Raw genomic sequence first — 17,428 nt, 5'->3', positions numbered from 1 at the left:
TTTTTCTAAAACAAGATGTAAGTACAAAAAAAAAAAAAAAAAAATCAACAAAACAGTATAGGCTCTAGAATACAATTTTTTTTCTAAATTGTCAAGTGGAGAGTTTCTGGCCTGAAGAACTATGAGTTTTCGCGAATTGATATTTAAAGATCAAATTGGCCAGTGTTAGTTTGAGTTTTTGTGCAACAAGATATAAGAAAAATAATAAAAAAGAGAGGCTCTAGGATACAGTTCATTTTTTTAAAATTGCCAAACGGAGATTTTCTGATCTGGAAAAAATATCGGTTTTTGCGAATTGATATTTAAAGATCAAAACTGGCCAGTATCAGTTTGAGATTTTGTGCAAGAAAATATGAAAATAATAATAAAAAAAGGATAGGCCTTAAGAAATAATTCTTTTTTTTAATTGTTGAACGGAGATTTTCAGGCTGGAAAAAACTATAGTTTTTACAAATTGATATTTAAAGATCGAAATTGGCCAGTGTTAGCTTGAGTTTTTAGGGAACAAGATATAACGACAAAAAAACAATATAGCTCTAGAATACAGTTCTTTTTTTAAATTTGCAAACGGAGATTTTTGTCCTGAAAAATTAACAGTTTTTGCAAATTGATATTTAAAGATCCAAATTGGCAAGTTATAGTTTGAATTTTTACGCAACTAGATATAAGGACAAAGAAAAGCTCTAGGATAGGCTTACTGTTCTTTTTTTCAAATTGGCAAGCGGAGATTTTCTAGTCTGAAAAAAAACCATCAGTTTTTTGGGATTCCTGTTAACGGCCTGAAACAGGTCAATGTTAGTTTGATAGTTCTTATGCAACAAGAAATATTGACAATAAAATCATGTTAAGGAAACATAGAGGCTTTACGATACAGGGCTTAGAAAAAACAGAAAATTTCACCCAAAAATTGGGATGTATTGAAATTATGGATACATGCATAATAACCTCTTAAGTCAAAGGGGACTCTTTTATGATGAAGATATTTTATGTTGAAGAGAGTTGGGATTTAAGAATCGTAATATAAACTTGATTTTCTTTTATTGTTGGTATTTTGGGGAAATTACTATTTATTTTGCGTTTTTAACTTAGATTTATAATTTGTAATGTTTTTTATTACAGTTATTATTGTTTTTTATTATAGCTCATTACAGTTTTTACTAAAGTTTTTTGTTATAGCCTTTTTATTATTGTTTGAACAAAATTTGCATCAAGGAATTATTTTCCAGTGGATCTAACTTTGATGTCAATAAAAAATGAAAAAAGTGCTTTTAAACCCTTCAGTGTTGGTAATATTAAGATGATTTGGATAGATACAGATTGTCTCGCTTGTGCTTAAGATGCAAGAGGAATACCCCCCCCCCCCAGTTTGTTCTAGACACCACCTTAATTAAATGTAAGGAAGCGTAGTCTTATATAATTTTTTTTGGGGGGTGGGTTTTTTTCACATCATAATTATCTTTCATCTCACCAAAATTTTGAGTCAAAAATGGTTAAAATGTCTTCTTTTAGTGACGTTTTCATGATAATAGAATTTTGATGTCTTCACTGTACTTGATTTCATATCCTCTATTAAGAAATCTCTTCTTGTGGGATAAGCTGCTGGATGATTTTGCAACAGGTCAGGGGTGGGTTTGCTGATCAGCAAGATTTATTTTATTTACCCTATTTTAGAATGAAATAAATGGTAATTGCTAGAACTATCCAGCCTCTGTTTCTTGAGTCTATCTCTGTGCCTAATTGTTTTACATAGCAAAATTCAGTGTCTTCAGTATAAAATTATCAAAGAGTTCGCAGTAACTAACCGTAAGTAAGGAGCGACCTGGCTCAATATTAACTGAAACTCTAATAAACGGAATTTTTTACCAATAGATATATCAAAAGGACTGACATATTATGCTGATTCCAAATATATAAATCTTTTAAGTTTAGTCTTGCCCATCAAAGGCTATGATCCTGAGAAAATTTGTCTGATTTTCAAAAAAAGGGGTAAACACCCCCTCATGTAGAAAAAGATTCTACATGAAAATCACACCATGAGATTCAGCGTATCAGAGAACCCTACTATAGAGATTTTAAGGTCCTACCCTCAAGATTTTGGAATTGGTTTCTGCCAATAGAAAGATCACTGATGTGCGCTTATTTCCCTTTTTAAATGACCAAAAAGATTGGAGTGCAGCTAGGCCCCCTTCCGCAACCCTTTTTTCTCAAAATCGTCCGATAAAACTATGAGATAGCCATTTTTGTTCAAAATAGTTGAAAGCCTGAATAACTATGTCTCTGAAGATAATATGGCCCCCAATTGACCCAGGGAAAAATGATTTAAGCTGTGAGATTTGCCTATTATCTATGTATAATATTTGTTATTGGGAGGTATGCATACATTTTTTAGGCCAGGGAGACAAATTTTCTACTGGGGGGGGGATTTTTCATGGGAAGAACTTTCTATGGGGAGGGATTTTCCTGGGGATGAATTTATCAGGAGAAATTTTACAGTGGGTGAATTTGCCAAAATTCCTGTACGAAGTTCTCTTATGTCTTGGTTTCTCTTTGCCGACTCAATTTTACGCTTGGAGATGTTAAGTGCAATTGTTTGGGGTAAATTTTCACCAGGATTGACTTGTCTAGAGTGTATACCCATGAGGAATTGGGTTTCTCTCATGGAGGTGGAGCCATATTATTTGGTATTATTTAAAAAAAAAAAAACAATTAGAAATTAAATCAAAAAAGGGTTTTTCAACGGAAAGTAAGGAGCAGTATTAAAAATTAAAACGAACAGCAAAAATATGTGAGGGGGTCACCCCCTCCTCAACGCCTTGCCCTTTACATTGAGGTTTAGATTTTTTCCCAATTCTTTGAGAACGGATCTCGAAACGCAAGGCTCGTTTAACTAGAAAAATAAGAAGCTTTTTGAAAAGTATTAAAAACTTTAGTCTATAGAGCAAGGTGTCGAGGAGGGGGCAATCTCTCGTATACTTAATAATTTTTTTTTCGTTTCAAGTTTTAGTGTTTCTCCTTACTTTTAGTTGAAAAACTTGTTTTTGTTTTGTTTAATGTGGTAAGAATCGATTGTGTTTAACTTAATCTATAACCCGTGTCACCTCTAATAACCTTACTTATTTTATTTATAGTGACTTTAAATGCGTTTGGCTCTGGCAGGTATGAAGATTCATTTATAGATCAACATCTTCCACGGATTCTTTTAGCTTTGACCTCTTTCAGAAAAAGGCTTGTACCTCTCACAAGAGCCATTAGAAAGCGCTATTTCATGAACGCTGACCTTGAAGATGAAACTCAATTTAGATCTAAATATGTTGAGGTTAGCCATGGGATTGTTTTATCAATTCGCCAATTTCATTATGACGTAAAAAAGGGTTTTTAGCAACAGGTCTGTAAATATTAAATATTGACTTTCCTAATATTTATAATATGTTCTGATTCAAAAGTTTCCAAGCTTTTAACTGGAAATCGTGAAACAATTATTTCGTTTTGGAAGCAATTACGCTCTAAGCAACTAAAACAACCACATAATTTATATGCAATTAGGAATCCCGTTTACCTTAGTAGACATTCTATTTACAAGACATCTTTTTCAAGAACATGTTAAAGAAAAAATTATATTTAAAGTCAGGATATAATTACTGCAGCTTTAGCCAACAGAGATCTTTCCTTGTAAGTCTGCAGTGAATTTTGAGAAAAAAGCTAAGCAATTCTATCTATTTCAGTGCGTTCATCAGTCGCTGTGAATTCTAAAGTCTAGGATATGGCTTTTGCAGTTCAAATCTCTATCCAAGTTTAATTATAATATCATGGGTGCCGAAGAGTATGGTTAACTTATAAGAGTAGGTACTGGCGCTAGTGTCTACAAAAAGACTATCCACGCCATCTAGCATTTGAGAACGCTTGACAATTTTCAAGCTTTGTAATTATTGTCCGTTCAGGAACGGCCATAAAGCTCTTGTTGCTAGCCTAATCATATCAAGTACACTAATTAAACTAATTACTTTTATTATTAACATGAAAAAATGCCAAGTATCGCCAAATGTTACGTGGTGGTAATATTTATTTTTGCCGACACTATTGCCAGTTCCTGCTCTGATAAGTTACTCATAATCTTTGGCATCCATGATATTAATCTTAAACTTGGATAGAGATTTGAACTGCAGAAGCTATATCATAGACTTTAAAATTCAAAGCTACTGATCAGCGCATTAAAATAGGTAGAATTGTTTATTTTTTCTCAGAAAAAAATAAACCAAAGAGTTTGGGTAACTTATAAGACTAGGAACTGTAGTTTTTACTGCCAGTTGTGGAACTGCTAAACAAAGTTGTAACTATCGGGGCTATGAACAATGCCTCTATCAGAATAAACATTGTCAAAAATCAAATCAACCTAATTTGGAGAATATTCGCAAATGCTATGTCCTGCTTTACTGAGCTACTGCTCAGTAACTTTACTGCTAAATGCTTCCTGAATAATGCTTTACCATATTTCTATATCATAAGAATTTAACAAATAGCCTGAAAACCTGCCAAAAACTTGTCAAATTGAAAAAAATGGCACTATTTTAAATTCTGCTAAATGCTTTACTGCTAAATGCTTCCTGAACAATGCTTTACCATATTTCTATATCATAAGAATTTAACAAATAGCCTGAAAACCTGCCAAAAACTTGTCAAATTGAAAAAAATGGCACTATTGTAATTTCTGCTAAATACTTTACTGCTTCCTGAATAATGCTTTACCATATTTCTATATCATAAGAATTTAACAAACAGCCCGAAAACCTGCCAAAAACTTGTCAAATTGGAAAAAAAATGGCACTATTGTAATCTAGTATCCAGAAACCCCACATAGAAGAATTACAGCCCCCCAACTTGAGTTTGAAGGAAATTCCTTTTTAGCAAGGAAAGTAGTGATGTGTTTTCTTTTTTCTGTCACCTTTCTTTCTTTCTTCTTATTTTTTTCTTTGCCGCATCTGGGGCACCAAAATATCATAGAGACGTGTTTAAGTGTTCGTTTCAAAGTAGATTGCTATGTTTATTGCTCTTTTTTGTCTGTAAAAGGAGAAGATTTTAAAACAGAATTTTAAAGGGTTTTCATTCCGTCAACATTACTGTGTGTTGACAAATTTTAGTTTTCTCAAAACTCATGTGTGCCATTTCATTCTGAATGTTGCTTTTCTGCCAGAAAATGCATTTTTTTCTGAAAAGATACAATTTTTTTTCAATCTCATCAATTTTAACTCTTAAAAGTGGCTCTAATAAATTCAATTTCAAATCAAATTGGCCTTTTTTAAGTTTCTAGGATCAAATTTTTCATAGGAAGCTGCTGGTTAAAAATAGATGGGAAACACATCACTTTTTACTAAGTGCTTGTGATTGAGGATGCTTTGATATTTCCAATGTTTGATATTTACATTATAGGAAACCAACCTAAAATGATCTTTAGTCACATTTTTTTTTCAAAGCAAAGTTTTAGGACAACACTACTGCGCACAATTTTCCACTATTTAAATCTATTCAAAGCTTCCCTCTTTATTCCTTCTATGAAGCTTAAATTTTCTTTAAATCTTTAATGGTGACCTCTTCCAACCTCTTGACGTCTTCTTATCCGGGTCTTGTCCACCAGTCCTTTATTATAACCCTAGAAAGTAGGATAAGGCTACATTTATGGTACATTTTTATTTGACATACGTTCAGTCAAACGGGCATCTGCAACTACCCTTGCACTATCCCTCTGGAAAACATTTAACAAAACAAATTTGTTTCTTCCTTTGAAACGCCCTTGTTTTCAAGCCGTATTTGACCACTGCCATTACTGTAGCTCTAATATTTTGATCTTGGCTCATTTACTTATCTTCCTGGTGCTCAGAACTTTTTCAGCTTATCTTTAAACCTTCAATGCTTCGTACCTATATTTAAAACAAAATAGTTTAATTCGTAAAATTAAGCTGTTCTGTTCTGATAGTATTGCCGATTCTCAGTTTTTTTTTTTTTTTTTTTTTTTTTTTTTGTATATGCAATATTGAACAGTTTATCCGGTCATTATTCGATAAGGTTTGTTGACCTTTAATGTGACTCTGGGGCATTCATGACCACCTACCCATGTGACATAGAAATGAATAACCCTGAAAAAATACCTGATGGACATCATATGGAAATTTAAGTGTCGAAAGACCCTTTTTATAAGATCAGCTTTTTCAAACAAAATTTAATTTACCATGAACAGCTGGAACTAAGGAGCAAATTATCCTTTCATATTTATGGCTCATGGCGCTTGATGTGTATTAATAAACTTAATGAACTTTATATATTTTGAGTCAGCACAAAAAATATATGTATTGGTTGTTATTAAAATCCCTTTTCCTAGATTTTGGGTTACAATTGCCCTGGGTTAGTCTTTCTTACAATTTGTTACCATGAAGTGTTTGACTTAACGCCATATTCTACTCCATATATTCTGCCTTTTTTTGGAACATCAGTAGAATTATCATAATAACTACTTTTAATGATGGAAGTTCACAGATATATCAGGCTGGGACTAAGAAGTACAATTACTTACTTCCCATGGACTCTGTTTCGTACCCACCAGAGACTTCACTGACCAAAATGTTTGGGTGAGGGGGGTGGCATTGGATTTTAATTTTTGGCTTGTTATCTTTACCAACTGATTAAGGTCATTCTACTGTTAAAATCGTTTCATGAAAATAAACAAATGAGCACGGATCCTTGATTTTCCTTTTGGGAAATTGTTCAAATTCAAATTTTTGTAGAGAGGAGCTTGAAATCTTTACAGTGAGGTCCTTTGGTATCCTGAATTCAATGGTAATTTCTATTACCATCAGTTGTTGTTTCTGGGATTTTTTTCAAAATTGAGAATATTATGTCAGGTTCACGGTGTTTAACGTTAAATATTAAACCTAATGATTAATATATATTAGGAATCAGCATAAAAACCAATTTCTTTGATATTTTAATCGTTATCAAAATTTCTTTGTTTAGGGTTTTGGTTAATATAGCCCCCAGTTGAGGGAAATGTACAAAAATAACAGGCTGGGACTAAAAAGCTCAAGTTATTATTTCCCATGGACTTGGTCGAGTTTTGGATAGTTGTATTAGTAGTTAAAATGTTGTTTTTTTGGGGGGGGAATGGATTTTTACTGACTTCCATGTCATTTTTGCTCACTGGAGTGGTATTGCTATTCAAATTAGCTCATAAAAGAAACAAATAAACGCATATCCATGATCTTTCTTCCGGAAAAAAAAAATACAAAATTCTACATTTTTGTAGATAGGAGCTTAGAATCTTCTTAGTAGGGATCTTTAATAAGCTGGATCTGTTGATGTATTTTCGTAACTTCTTTTGGGATAAACGATAGCACTTCTTGTTATATTTTCTCTATTTTTTGAAAATCAGGTAAATTTTCTTTGTTGGGATGTTTGATGTGTAACATTAAACTTAGTGAACTTTGAACTTTATATGTTTGGATTCAGTATAAGAAGTTAATCTTTCTGATGCATAAGCTGTTATAAAAATTTCTTATGTTAGAGTTTTGCTTGCTATTTCCTGAGTCGCTTTTAATTTGGGCCTCCAGTTCGTTACCCCAGACTTTTTGATTCGACAACATATGTTCTGCATGTATTTTTGAATACAAGTAGAATTTTCATAATTTCTTCTTATCTTCATTCTTATTATTTGTCTTAATTTCCCCTTGAATGCTCAATTTTGTACGTAGGGAGAATTTGCCAGGGAATGAAGTACGGAGCAGGTATTTTACAGGAAAAAATATTCTAGGGGAGTGGATTTACCTGGTTTGCGGGGAGGGTGTAATTTGGATATTTTCCATGGCAACTTTTCCTCGGGGATTTTTTGGGGGGTTGAAAGTTCAGTAAACACGGAGGCTTTGAAACTAGTTTTGACTAGTGAAAATATGTTATATTAATTATTTTCACAGTCACCTGGAGTGATTAATAGAAACTTTTTTTCGTGATGGATTTGGATCAAATACCGGCAGAAGAAAATTTCTGTCGATAAAAGTGCTTGCTTATCTAGCTTACCTAAAATAATTATTTATTTTTAGGTATTAACAGATCTGCTATACACTAGATGTACTGACAACTTTGTTAAACTTCTGACAAATAAGAGTCACATTGTCTTTCGCTATGTTTTTAACTACATGGGACAGTATTCAATAGCAAAACTTCAAACTGGAAAAGGAAGCTTGGGTAAGTCTCCCTGAAAAATTCTAAAAGTGACGAGGCCTGGGATTAATAGTGTAAAAAAAAATATATATCCAGCATTTTACCCTGTTGAAATGAATATAAAACTAAGGGTCAAGAGAAAATGCAGAATACAATATACTTTATTTCGACTTTTATTTCCAAAAGTTCTACAACTTTTCCATGATATTTAGAGCTGGAGGTACAAAATTGTATTCGTTTTTAACTTCTTTGTCAAAGTGGAATTGTAAAATTAATTGTTAAACTTTGTCAAACTAATTCCACCATACGTGGAATTAGTTTTTGGGGAGAAATATACAGTCCTCTATTATAAAAACAGATTGCTGGGAATCAAACTTAAACCCAGTGGGGGTTTAAAACCTCACATGTATTAAAAAGAAAATTAGCATTTACTATCTTTGAATAAATAAATTTGTACCTCAATGAATGGCACCCTTTCCCCTTCCTTTTCGGATCATTATCTGGAAGATTGTTTCATGACTTTCCAAAGTCACTGGTCGTTACCTGGCACACATTGTTGAGGTGGATCCTATTATAATTTAAATCACTTGATAAATTACTCAAGAATTTCGTACTCTTTTCTTCTCCTATTATTAGAGTCAGTGGGTGATAGGTAATTCAACTGTTCATTCTGGGCAACTGGCCATAGGGTCAACTCTTATACCGGGTGCAAAGGGTAAGATTTGACATTCTAATTAAATTTCTATTAGTACCCTTTTCTCCTTTCGAAGGCTTGACTCTGCTGATGGTTGCCTATGGCACGAAGAAGTGAAGATGTGAAATGACTTTTTTTCCTCCATATGCAGCATTTTGAAGTATTACACCATGGATTTGTGGGAATCTGAATGTGAAAATCGGGGTTTGGGTTTGAAAATGAGGGGGACATGAAAATAAGAAGTGGCTCATGGGACACTTTGTGCACCCTGTGCACTGTAAAGATATATTGTGCATGTATGCCACCTTCGGTTGACGTAATTTGCTTTCTTATATTTGGAATAGGTGGATGAAAAAGGATAGGACGATAAGAAATATGTTAGGGTTTCTAGGGTTCCTAAGAAGACTTGCAACATATTGATTGCGGTCAAAAACATATTTTTTTTGACGCATGGTATTCTGTTATTAATTTTGCGTGGCTATGTTCGAAATAAGGGCCTTTAGGTTAAACATATTCTTTCTGGATGCGGAACTCCACGCATTCTAACAAAATAGTCTAGCTTATAAGCTAATACATTTGCTTAAAGTTGAAAACACTCAAATTACTTTATTTGTAAAAAATATTGTGTTTGTTAAGCATGTATTTTGTTCAAGATTGAAAAATAGTAAAGAAAAGTGAATATAATGATCACTTATTCGTACAATGCGGCCTGGTATTTTTTTAAGTGTGGGGGGGGACAGAACTTTGGAATATGATTTTTTTTCATAAGGATAGATAGGGAGTTGCGGGAAAGATGATGTGTCCAGAAAGGATAATTATTGAATTAGGGCTAAAATGTAAGAGAATATCAGAAATAGCTGTCAAAATTGGGGTAAGAATTCGGGAAATTGATCATGTAACGGGAAAGGCTCGATATTGAATTAGAGTTTTGAAATAAGGAGCATACAGGGTTTTTAGTGCCAAGGGCAGCGTCTGGTTTGTCTCATTCTACTCTCAGATCTTTGTGCAATGTTTGGCACACATTTATGCTATATCTTTACCCCCTCCGTTACATCATTTGATCTACATTTGAAAATGTTAAATTGTCTTTCAGGTGTTGCACATGGAGATGATCTACAGTACCTGTTCAATAACGTATGGTCAGATGAATACTCCATGTCATCAGATGACGTTGACTTTAGCAAAAGTATATACGTGCCACTCATAACAAACTTTTTGAAATACGGTGTTCCTACATTTAAAATGACAGAAACTGTTAAGGTCCCTTGGCCGCCATCAACTCCTTCTAAGGACATAGTACTAAAGATTAATGACCCTCTTGAAGTAAAGGAAAATTGGAAGTCTGGCTTTATTAGGTAAGTCTATTTTTAAAAACATTTCGTTGTTAATCAGTTGAGGGTGAATATCCACAACCGGTTGGACATCCAGTCTGAGATGATGTACACTTGTTGAATTTGTGCAGTCACTAAATGAAATTGGGCTTATTCAAAGATGAAGTAAAACTCCAACAAAGACACAAAACAAGTGGGTAGTATTCTTGTCAATATCCCCTTTTGAAAGGAACATTGTAATATTCAGTCACGATTAACCGATCAGCAAGTTAAGACCTCTGTGCTTGCCATTACCTGCTCTATGAATGACGTCATGAAATGAAGGGAATTTGATTTTTGCTAAACTATATATATTTCATGATCCAACGGAAATTTATTTGAACTGATAAAGGTTTATTGAGGATATAAGTATTAGCGGTGGAATGTGGACAATGGGCATAATACTTACTGCTGGAAGGAATACTTACTGAAATGAATTGCCAACTTAAAAGAAAATTCGTATTATACCAAAGTTGTAGTAAGGTGTTTGCCGTGATTATTAGCTGTATTTAACACACGTTGGTACAATACTGGATAAGCTACCTGTAAGTGGTCCACTACCTTAATAACATATATTCTTCAGTTACGATTTTGATCCATTTCAGCCATTTTTCTAAACTATTGGTTAGTTACCCTTATTGAAATTAATTGTCCCTAGTTCCAGTCACTTACATATGAGGAGAGAGGGAACTTGGGCTCTAGGTTCCTCCACAATTTTCAAATTTTTCGAAATTATTTTCAATTCTTGCTCAAATTGTAATTTACTTTAATCCATCCCATACGCAAGTGACCTACTTTTCATTTGTCCCTAAATGGGTGGCCAAAAAACATAGTCTCTCGTAGCCTGTCAGAATTTATCTGAAAAACGTAGCCAAGCCATCTTAACCATTCCTATATTATAGCTCTTGGAAGTTGGATAAGACCACACTTTTCCCACAAATTATTGCTTGATATTCGGCTTGTAAAACGGATACCTAACACAATCTCTAGAAAATACCTCTGAAAAACAATAAGCAAATCTTTTTCAGCCTTTTGCAAGTCCAATTGCGCCGGCTTCCAAAGTTGTAATCATAGTTTGCAGATTTTCTCTCCATTATTCTAAAGTTTTTTTTTTTTTTTTTAAACTTGGAACATCCTCCTCTTTGGTCATTCCAATTTTTACATCTTCATTAAATCCATCGTTTTTTCTAATAATACTAAACAAGTAAGTAAGCTGTCCACTAGATCGTTTCTCGTTATCTTATATCACCCCGTCACCCTTATTTATTCCTTATCTGAACGACTTTGTCTTCGTAACACTAATTTTTAAACCTATTTTCTGTCATAAACTATCAAAATCTCCAAGAAATTAATTCGTTTTGGTAGCCCCTTTATCTAGGACCCAAAAAACTTCTCCAATTCTATATCTAGGGGAGTTTTATCTTCCTGCGCATTGAATAAATAAAATAAGAAAATAAGGAAATTAAATAGAAACTAAATGAATAAATACAAGCAAGAAAAAAACCAACTGGAAGTGTTTTTTCTTTGCAAATGATAAGAAAAACAGAACAAGTCGCATAAATCAATAATTGGATGTTGAATGGCTCGTAAGAAACTTTACTTTAGGTTTGGTCCTTGTCTCTTATGAGCATTATAATCATAATAACTCCTAATAAATATCTATAGGATTCACACAAATTCGTTTTTAGCCCTCCAAGACATATTTTCTCCTAAGATAAATATTTGCACTCACTGCTGATTGCACCAGTTAAATGTCTTTTTTATAATTTTAGATTAATGTTTTTGATCCCATCGCCGTATGTTTTTACTATTTCCTAACCTACTATTTCATTATATCCATGTTTCTACACATTCCATCTATCGAAATTTAAACACATGCAATTTGCATATAAAAAATACTTCTTTGAATTAAACATACGGCTGTTGACATACGGCAATTTGACATTATACCCAAGGGAAGCAAATTTTGAAAAGATGGGTGAGACATTTTATCTTTTGACGTATTATCGAATGCTGGATGTGAAAGTGGGCTATGACATGTAATTTTATGAATCAGACTCGTCTCTGTTTAAAGAACAAAATTTAATGGAGTGATACGAAAAGAATAAAGTTATGCAATCTATTGATACATAATCTATTATTTTCTCCCCCCCCCCTCTTTTTTAGAGACTACTTGTATTTTTCAATGCATGAATTCAATTTGGAAGCCGATGAGAATGAGTTGTAAAATTATGGACATGTAATTTCGTATGTTCTTGTGCTTGCAGTCTTAGAACAGTGTCTTCCCTTGGAGTCAAAACACGCACAAAGTCTCTGAGGAGCCTAAGATTCTTTTAGTTATTTATTTTTATCCTGTGCAACTGTAGATTTTCATAATTGTACATTTTGTGCTATGGCAAAACTCTTTACTTACATTCCTTAGAAACAGAACTTGAAATCTTTCAAAGAATAGCTGTATTTTTGAGCCAAGATATTTTATTTCTAAAATATACTTTTTTTCAGATTTTGGACTGTTGAAGTACCTTCTCTATTGTCTGCAAAGATAAAAACCAGTTCGAAGACAAAAGATGAGTTATGATCATCTGTCTGAAGTCTTGTGTAAATGCTCTGGAATAAAATTAAATACTTCGTACAACAACGACTAAACACTGATGTTCAGAGTAATTAGAGGGTGAATACCCTCTACACCTCGTGTTCTTTTTTAAATGCATCTGATAGAAATTTTGAGATGACCACTTGTTGTTGCAGAAGCTTCAAAAAGAGCTAAGAGCTCATATGGCACTTGTGACGAGGCAAGAAGAGCTAAGAGCCAAGAGCTCATATGGTATGAGCTCTAACAAAATTCTAAGAATCAATAGATTGATTTAAAAGGAAAATCAGAGGCTTAATGCCAGTCAGGATTTAAAATAAGAGCTCTGAATCACAATGTCCTTCTAAATATCAAAATTCATTAAGATCCGATCACCCACTCGTAAGTTACAAATACCTCATTTTTCCTAGTTTTTCCTCTCCCTTTAGCCTCCCTGATGGTCGAATCTGGGAAAGCGACTTTATTAAGTCAATTTGTGCAGTTCCCTGACACGCCTACCAATTTTCATCGTCCTAGCACGTCCAAAAGCACCAAACTCGCCAAATCACTGAACCCCTCCCCCTAACTCCCCCAAAGAGAGCGAGTCCAGTACGCTTACGTCAATCACGTATCAAAGACATTTGCTTATTCTATGCACCAAGCTTTATCCCGATTCCTCCACTCCAAGCGTATTCCAGATTTCCCCCTCGAACTCCCCCCAGTGCAAACAGATCTGGTCGGGATTTGAAATAAGAGCCCTGAGACATGAATTCCTTCTAACTAAAAACTTTCCTTAAGATCCGGTCACCCGTTCTTAAGTTAAAAATACCTCAATTTTTCTAATTTTCTCAAATCAACACCCCCCAGCTCCTCCAAAGAGAACAGATCTGTTCCAACTATGTCAATCACGTATCTAGAACTTGTGCTTATTCTTCCCATCAATTTTCATCCCGATCTCTCCACTCTAAGCGTTTTCCAAGATTTCTGTTTCCCTCCTCCAACCCCCTATGTCCCCTGATCCAATTCGAATCGAATTCGGAGCATCTGAGAAATAAGATCCTTTTATATATATCAAGTTTCATTAAGATCCGATCACCTATTCGTAAGATAAAAATACCCCAATTTTCACGTTTTCCAAGAACTTCTTTTCCCCTTCCAACTTTCCTCAATGTCACAGGTTCTGGTTGGAATTCAAAATTAGAGCTTTAAAGCACACGATCCTTCTAAATATCAAATTTCACTAAGATCTGGTGATCCGTTTGTAAGTTACAAATGCCTCATTTTTCTGAATTACCCCCCCCCAAACTCTACCAAAGAGAGCAGGTCCAGTCCGCTAATGTCAGTCACGTATCTTAAACAGGTTATGATTCTTCCCACCCAGTTTCAGCCTGATCTCTCCGCTTAAAGTATTTCAAAGATTTCCGGTCCCCCAAACTGCCCCCCCCCCCAATGACGCTGGATCTGGTTGAGATTTAAAATAAGAGATCCGAGTTACGAGGTCCTTCTAAATATGAAGTTTCATGAAGATCTGATCACTCCTTCGTAAGTTAAAAATACGTAATTTTCTAATTTTTCAGAATTAACCCTCTCCCCCCCCAATAGAGCGGGTCCGTTTCAATTATCTAAATCACGTATCGAAGACTTCTGCTTATTTTCACCACCAATTTTCATCTCGATCCCTCCAATCTAAGCGTTTTTCATGATTTTAGGCCTCCGACCAAACTCCCCAGTGTCACCAGATCCGGTCGGGATTTACAATAAGAGCTTTGAGATACAATTTCCTTCTAAATATTAAATTTTATTGAGATCCGATCACCCGTTCGTAAGTTAAAAATACCTCATTTTTTCTAATTTTTCAGAATTAAACCCCCCCCCCAAATACCCCAAAGAGAGTGGATCCGTTCCGGTTATGTCAATCATGTATCTAGTACTTATGCTTATTTTTTCCACCAAGTTTCATCCCGATCCCTCCACTCTAAGTGTTTTCTGAGATTTTAGGTTTCCACCTCCCACCCCCACCCCAATGTCACCAGATCCGGTCGGGATTGAAAATAACAGCTCTGAGACACGATATCCTTCCAAACATCAAATTTCACTAAGATCTAATCAACCGTTCGTAAGTTCAAAATACTTCATTTTTCTATTTTTTCTTAATTAACGGGCCCCCCACACGCCCCCAGGTGGTCAAATCGAGAAAAGCAGTATTTCTAATTTAATCTGGTCCGGTCCCAGATACGCCTGCCAAATTTCCTCGTCCTAGCTTACCTGGAAGTGCCTAAAGTAGCAAAACCGGGACCGACAGAATTTGCGATTGCTAAATGTCACTTGGTTAATACCAAGTACCATAAAAAAGGTTCGTTCGATTGGAAATTGAAAGGGTTAGTGCCTTTTTCAATGGTCAAAAGTGACTGGAGGGCACAAACCCCCTCCAATGCCCATCAAGTCCCAAAAACACATTTAATAAAAATTTTGAGACAGCTATTTTGTTCAGCGTAGTTGAAAGGTCTGGAAATCATGTCTTTAAGGATGACATCCCCCACAGCCCTCATTGCAAGGATTTTAATATAAGGCAACACACTCCTCCCCCGGGCATATTTTCCCCAAATGTGTTCGATACAAGTTTTGAGATAGCCATTTGTTCAAAAATAGTCCAAAGAGCATATAACAAAGCTTTTGTGGTTGACAGAATCCCCCAGAGTCCGGGGTAAGGGTTGTAGGTTACGCCCTATGGGCATATAAAAATTTTATGGAAGGGGTGGTCGTGGAACTTTAGAAGAGGCTTTCTCAAAATTTTAATCTTTTAAGAGTCACGCATGACGGAGAGCAGCTAGCCCCCAGCCCCTCTCATACAACCTCTTTTCCTGAAATGCATTCAGTTGAAATTGTGAGATAGCTTTTTTGTTGTCAATAATCCAAAAATCGTATAACAATATTTTTAGGGGGGACACAAACCCCAAGAGCCCATGGACAAGGGTTGTAAGTTATGCGTCGAGCCGTATAAAGTTTTTATGGAACGTGTATCGTATAAACTTTGGACCGGATGGAGCTCATTTGATAGGAAGTTGGAAGCTTTAGTGCCCTTTTTAAGAGTCAAAAGTGGATGGATAGCAATCAACCCCCCTAATAACTGAGTATGGCATAACTGACTATATTAATTCGGAAAATTCAGGAAATCACGAGGGGATGATTAAAAAGGTAATATTTGCATGCTACCACTACTAATACAACTGCCACACTACTCCATTTACAGTATTAAAGGAAAAATTTTACAAAATCAAAAGACGTTTGATTTTGATTTTGTAAAATTTTTTACAAAATTCTTTTCTTGAAAGACGTCTTTCAAGTGCAATCAAGTGCATGCGCATTGTCAATATTGCGTTAAGTTAATTAATTGTTGCATTAAGTTAGAACTTTTAGAGAATGCTTAAAGGGAAAGATCATCTCACAAAAAAGGACTATGTGTACATTACTGCTAATTCTATTGTTACTGCTACAATTGCTACTACTACTACTACTACTTCTATTTCAACTACTTTAAGACTAAGAGCATTGAGATAAAAGTTTTAAGAAGCATATGATGGTTATCAAAAGGACATATCAGTAATGTTATAGCAATGCCTAATTATATTAAGTTGAGACTTCTAGAACTTGATGAGAGGGATTTTCTACTGACCAAAAGTTAATACGTTAATACTACTGCTGCTAGTTGTAGTACCGCTATATCAGTAATGTCATAGCAACGGCTAATTGTATTAAGTTGAAACTTCCAGGACTTGATACCACTACTACTAATAATAATAACTCACCGCAGCACCAAGCCGCCTGAGGTCACATCTACACATCTACACATGCACTTCCTCCAACCCAGTATATTCAAGGCCTCCCTATTCAAGGACTTGATGAGAGGGATATTCTACTTATCAAAAAGCAACATGTCAATACTATTACTAGTAATTTCACTGTTGTGACTACTATTACAACTATGCCTAAGGGTATGAAGGTGAAATTATCAAGGAATTTTTAGGGGGGGGGGACGTGAACTGAATCACAACAAGGCATCTACATGTAGGTTGCCAAAAGGGTGTAACAGCAATATCTTAGGAACAACTTTGTGCATGAATTTGAAACTAACAGGGCTTGTTGTGAGAGATGGTAAACTAGCCAAAAGAAAATATTTGCATCCTAATGCTACTGCATCTATTCATGCTATTATTACTGTTACTGTTATTACTACTGCTACCACTAAAGCTTAGGCTACTACTATTAATTCTACTGCTACTACTACTGCTACTGCTATTAAAAACTCAGGGTGTTAAGGCCAGAAAATTGGGATATATAGAAACTGTATGGGTTTAATTTGAAACACACTATGTCCACACAGGTTGTCAAGCACACACTTCAGTTATGCATAGGAATGATTGATGATATTAACTTTCATTACGTGATAAAACTTTGATGATAAAACTTTCATTACGTGATGAAGGGGATGAAGAAACCAAAGGTGTTATGCGAATGCTGCTACTAATACTTAAACAGCTATCGTTACTGCGCTAGCTAAGGGTATTAAGGTGAATCTTAAGGAATAATTAGGCG

General features: G+C 34.7%; 1 protein-coding gene across 2 annotated transcripts in view; it reads left to right on the top strand.

Annotated features, from left to right (window-relative positions):
* The window catches only part of LOC136032689 (cholinesterase 1-like), a 52,857-nt gene extending 39,953 nt beyond the window's left edge, over positions 1-12,904 (top strand). For both annotated transcript variants that reach the window (XM_065712989.1, XM_065712988.1), the window contains 4 exons: positions 3,129-3,316; positions 8,082-8,226; positions 9,990-10,251; positions 12,769-12,904. In XM_065712989.1, coding sequence (XP_065569061.1) covers positions 3,129-3,316; positions 8,082-8,226; positions 9,990-10,251; positions 12,769-12,844 — 671 coding nt within the window. In that variant the 3' untranslated portion in view covers positions 12,845-12,904. The remainder of the gene's footprint in view (positions 1-3,128; positions 3,317-8,081; positions 8,227-9,989; positions 10,252-12,768) is intronic.
* The last annotated feature ends 4,524 nt before the right edge of the window (positions 12,905-17,428 follow it).

Source organism: Artemia franciscana, chromosome 11, assembly GCF_032884065.1.
Source record: "Artemia franciscana chromosome 11, ASM3288406v1, whole genome shotgun sequence".
In the NCBI taxonomy this organism is placed as follows: domain Eukaryota; kingdom Metazoa; phylum Arthropoda; class Branchiopoda; order Anostraca; family Artemiidae; genus Artemia; species Artemia franciscana.
The sequence above is the reverse complement of the archived record's forward strand: the minus strand, read 5'-3'. Positions and strand labels throughout refer to the sequence as shown.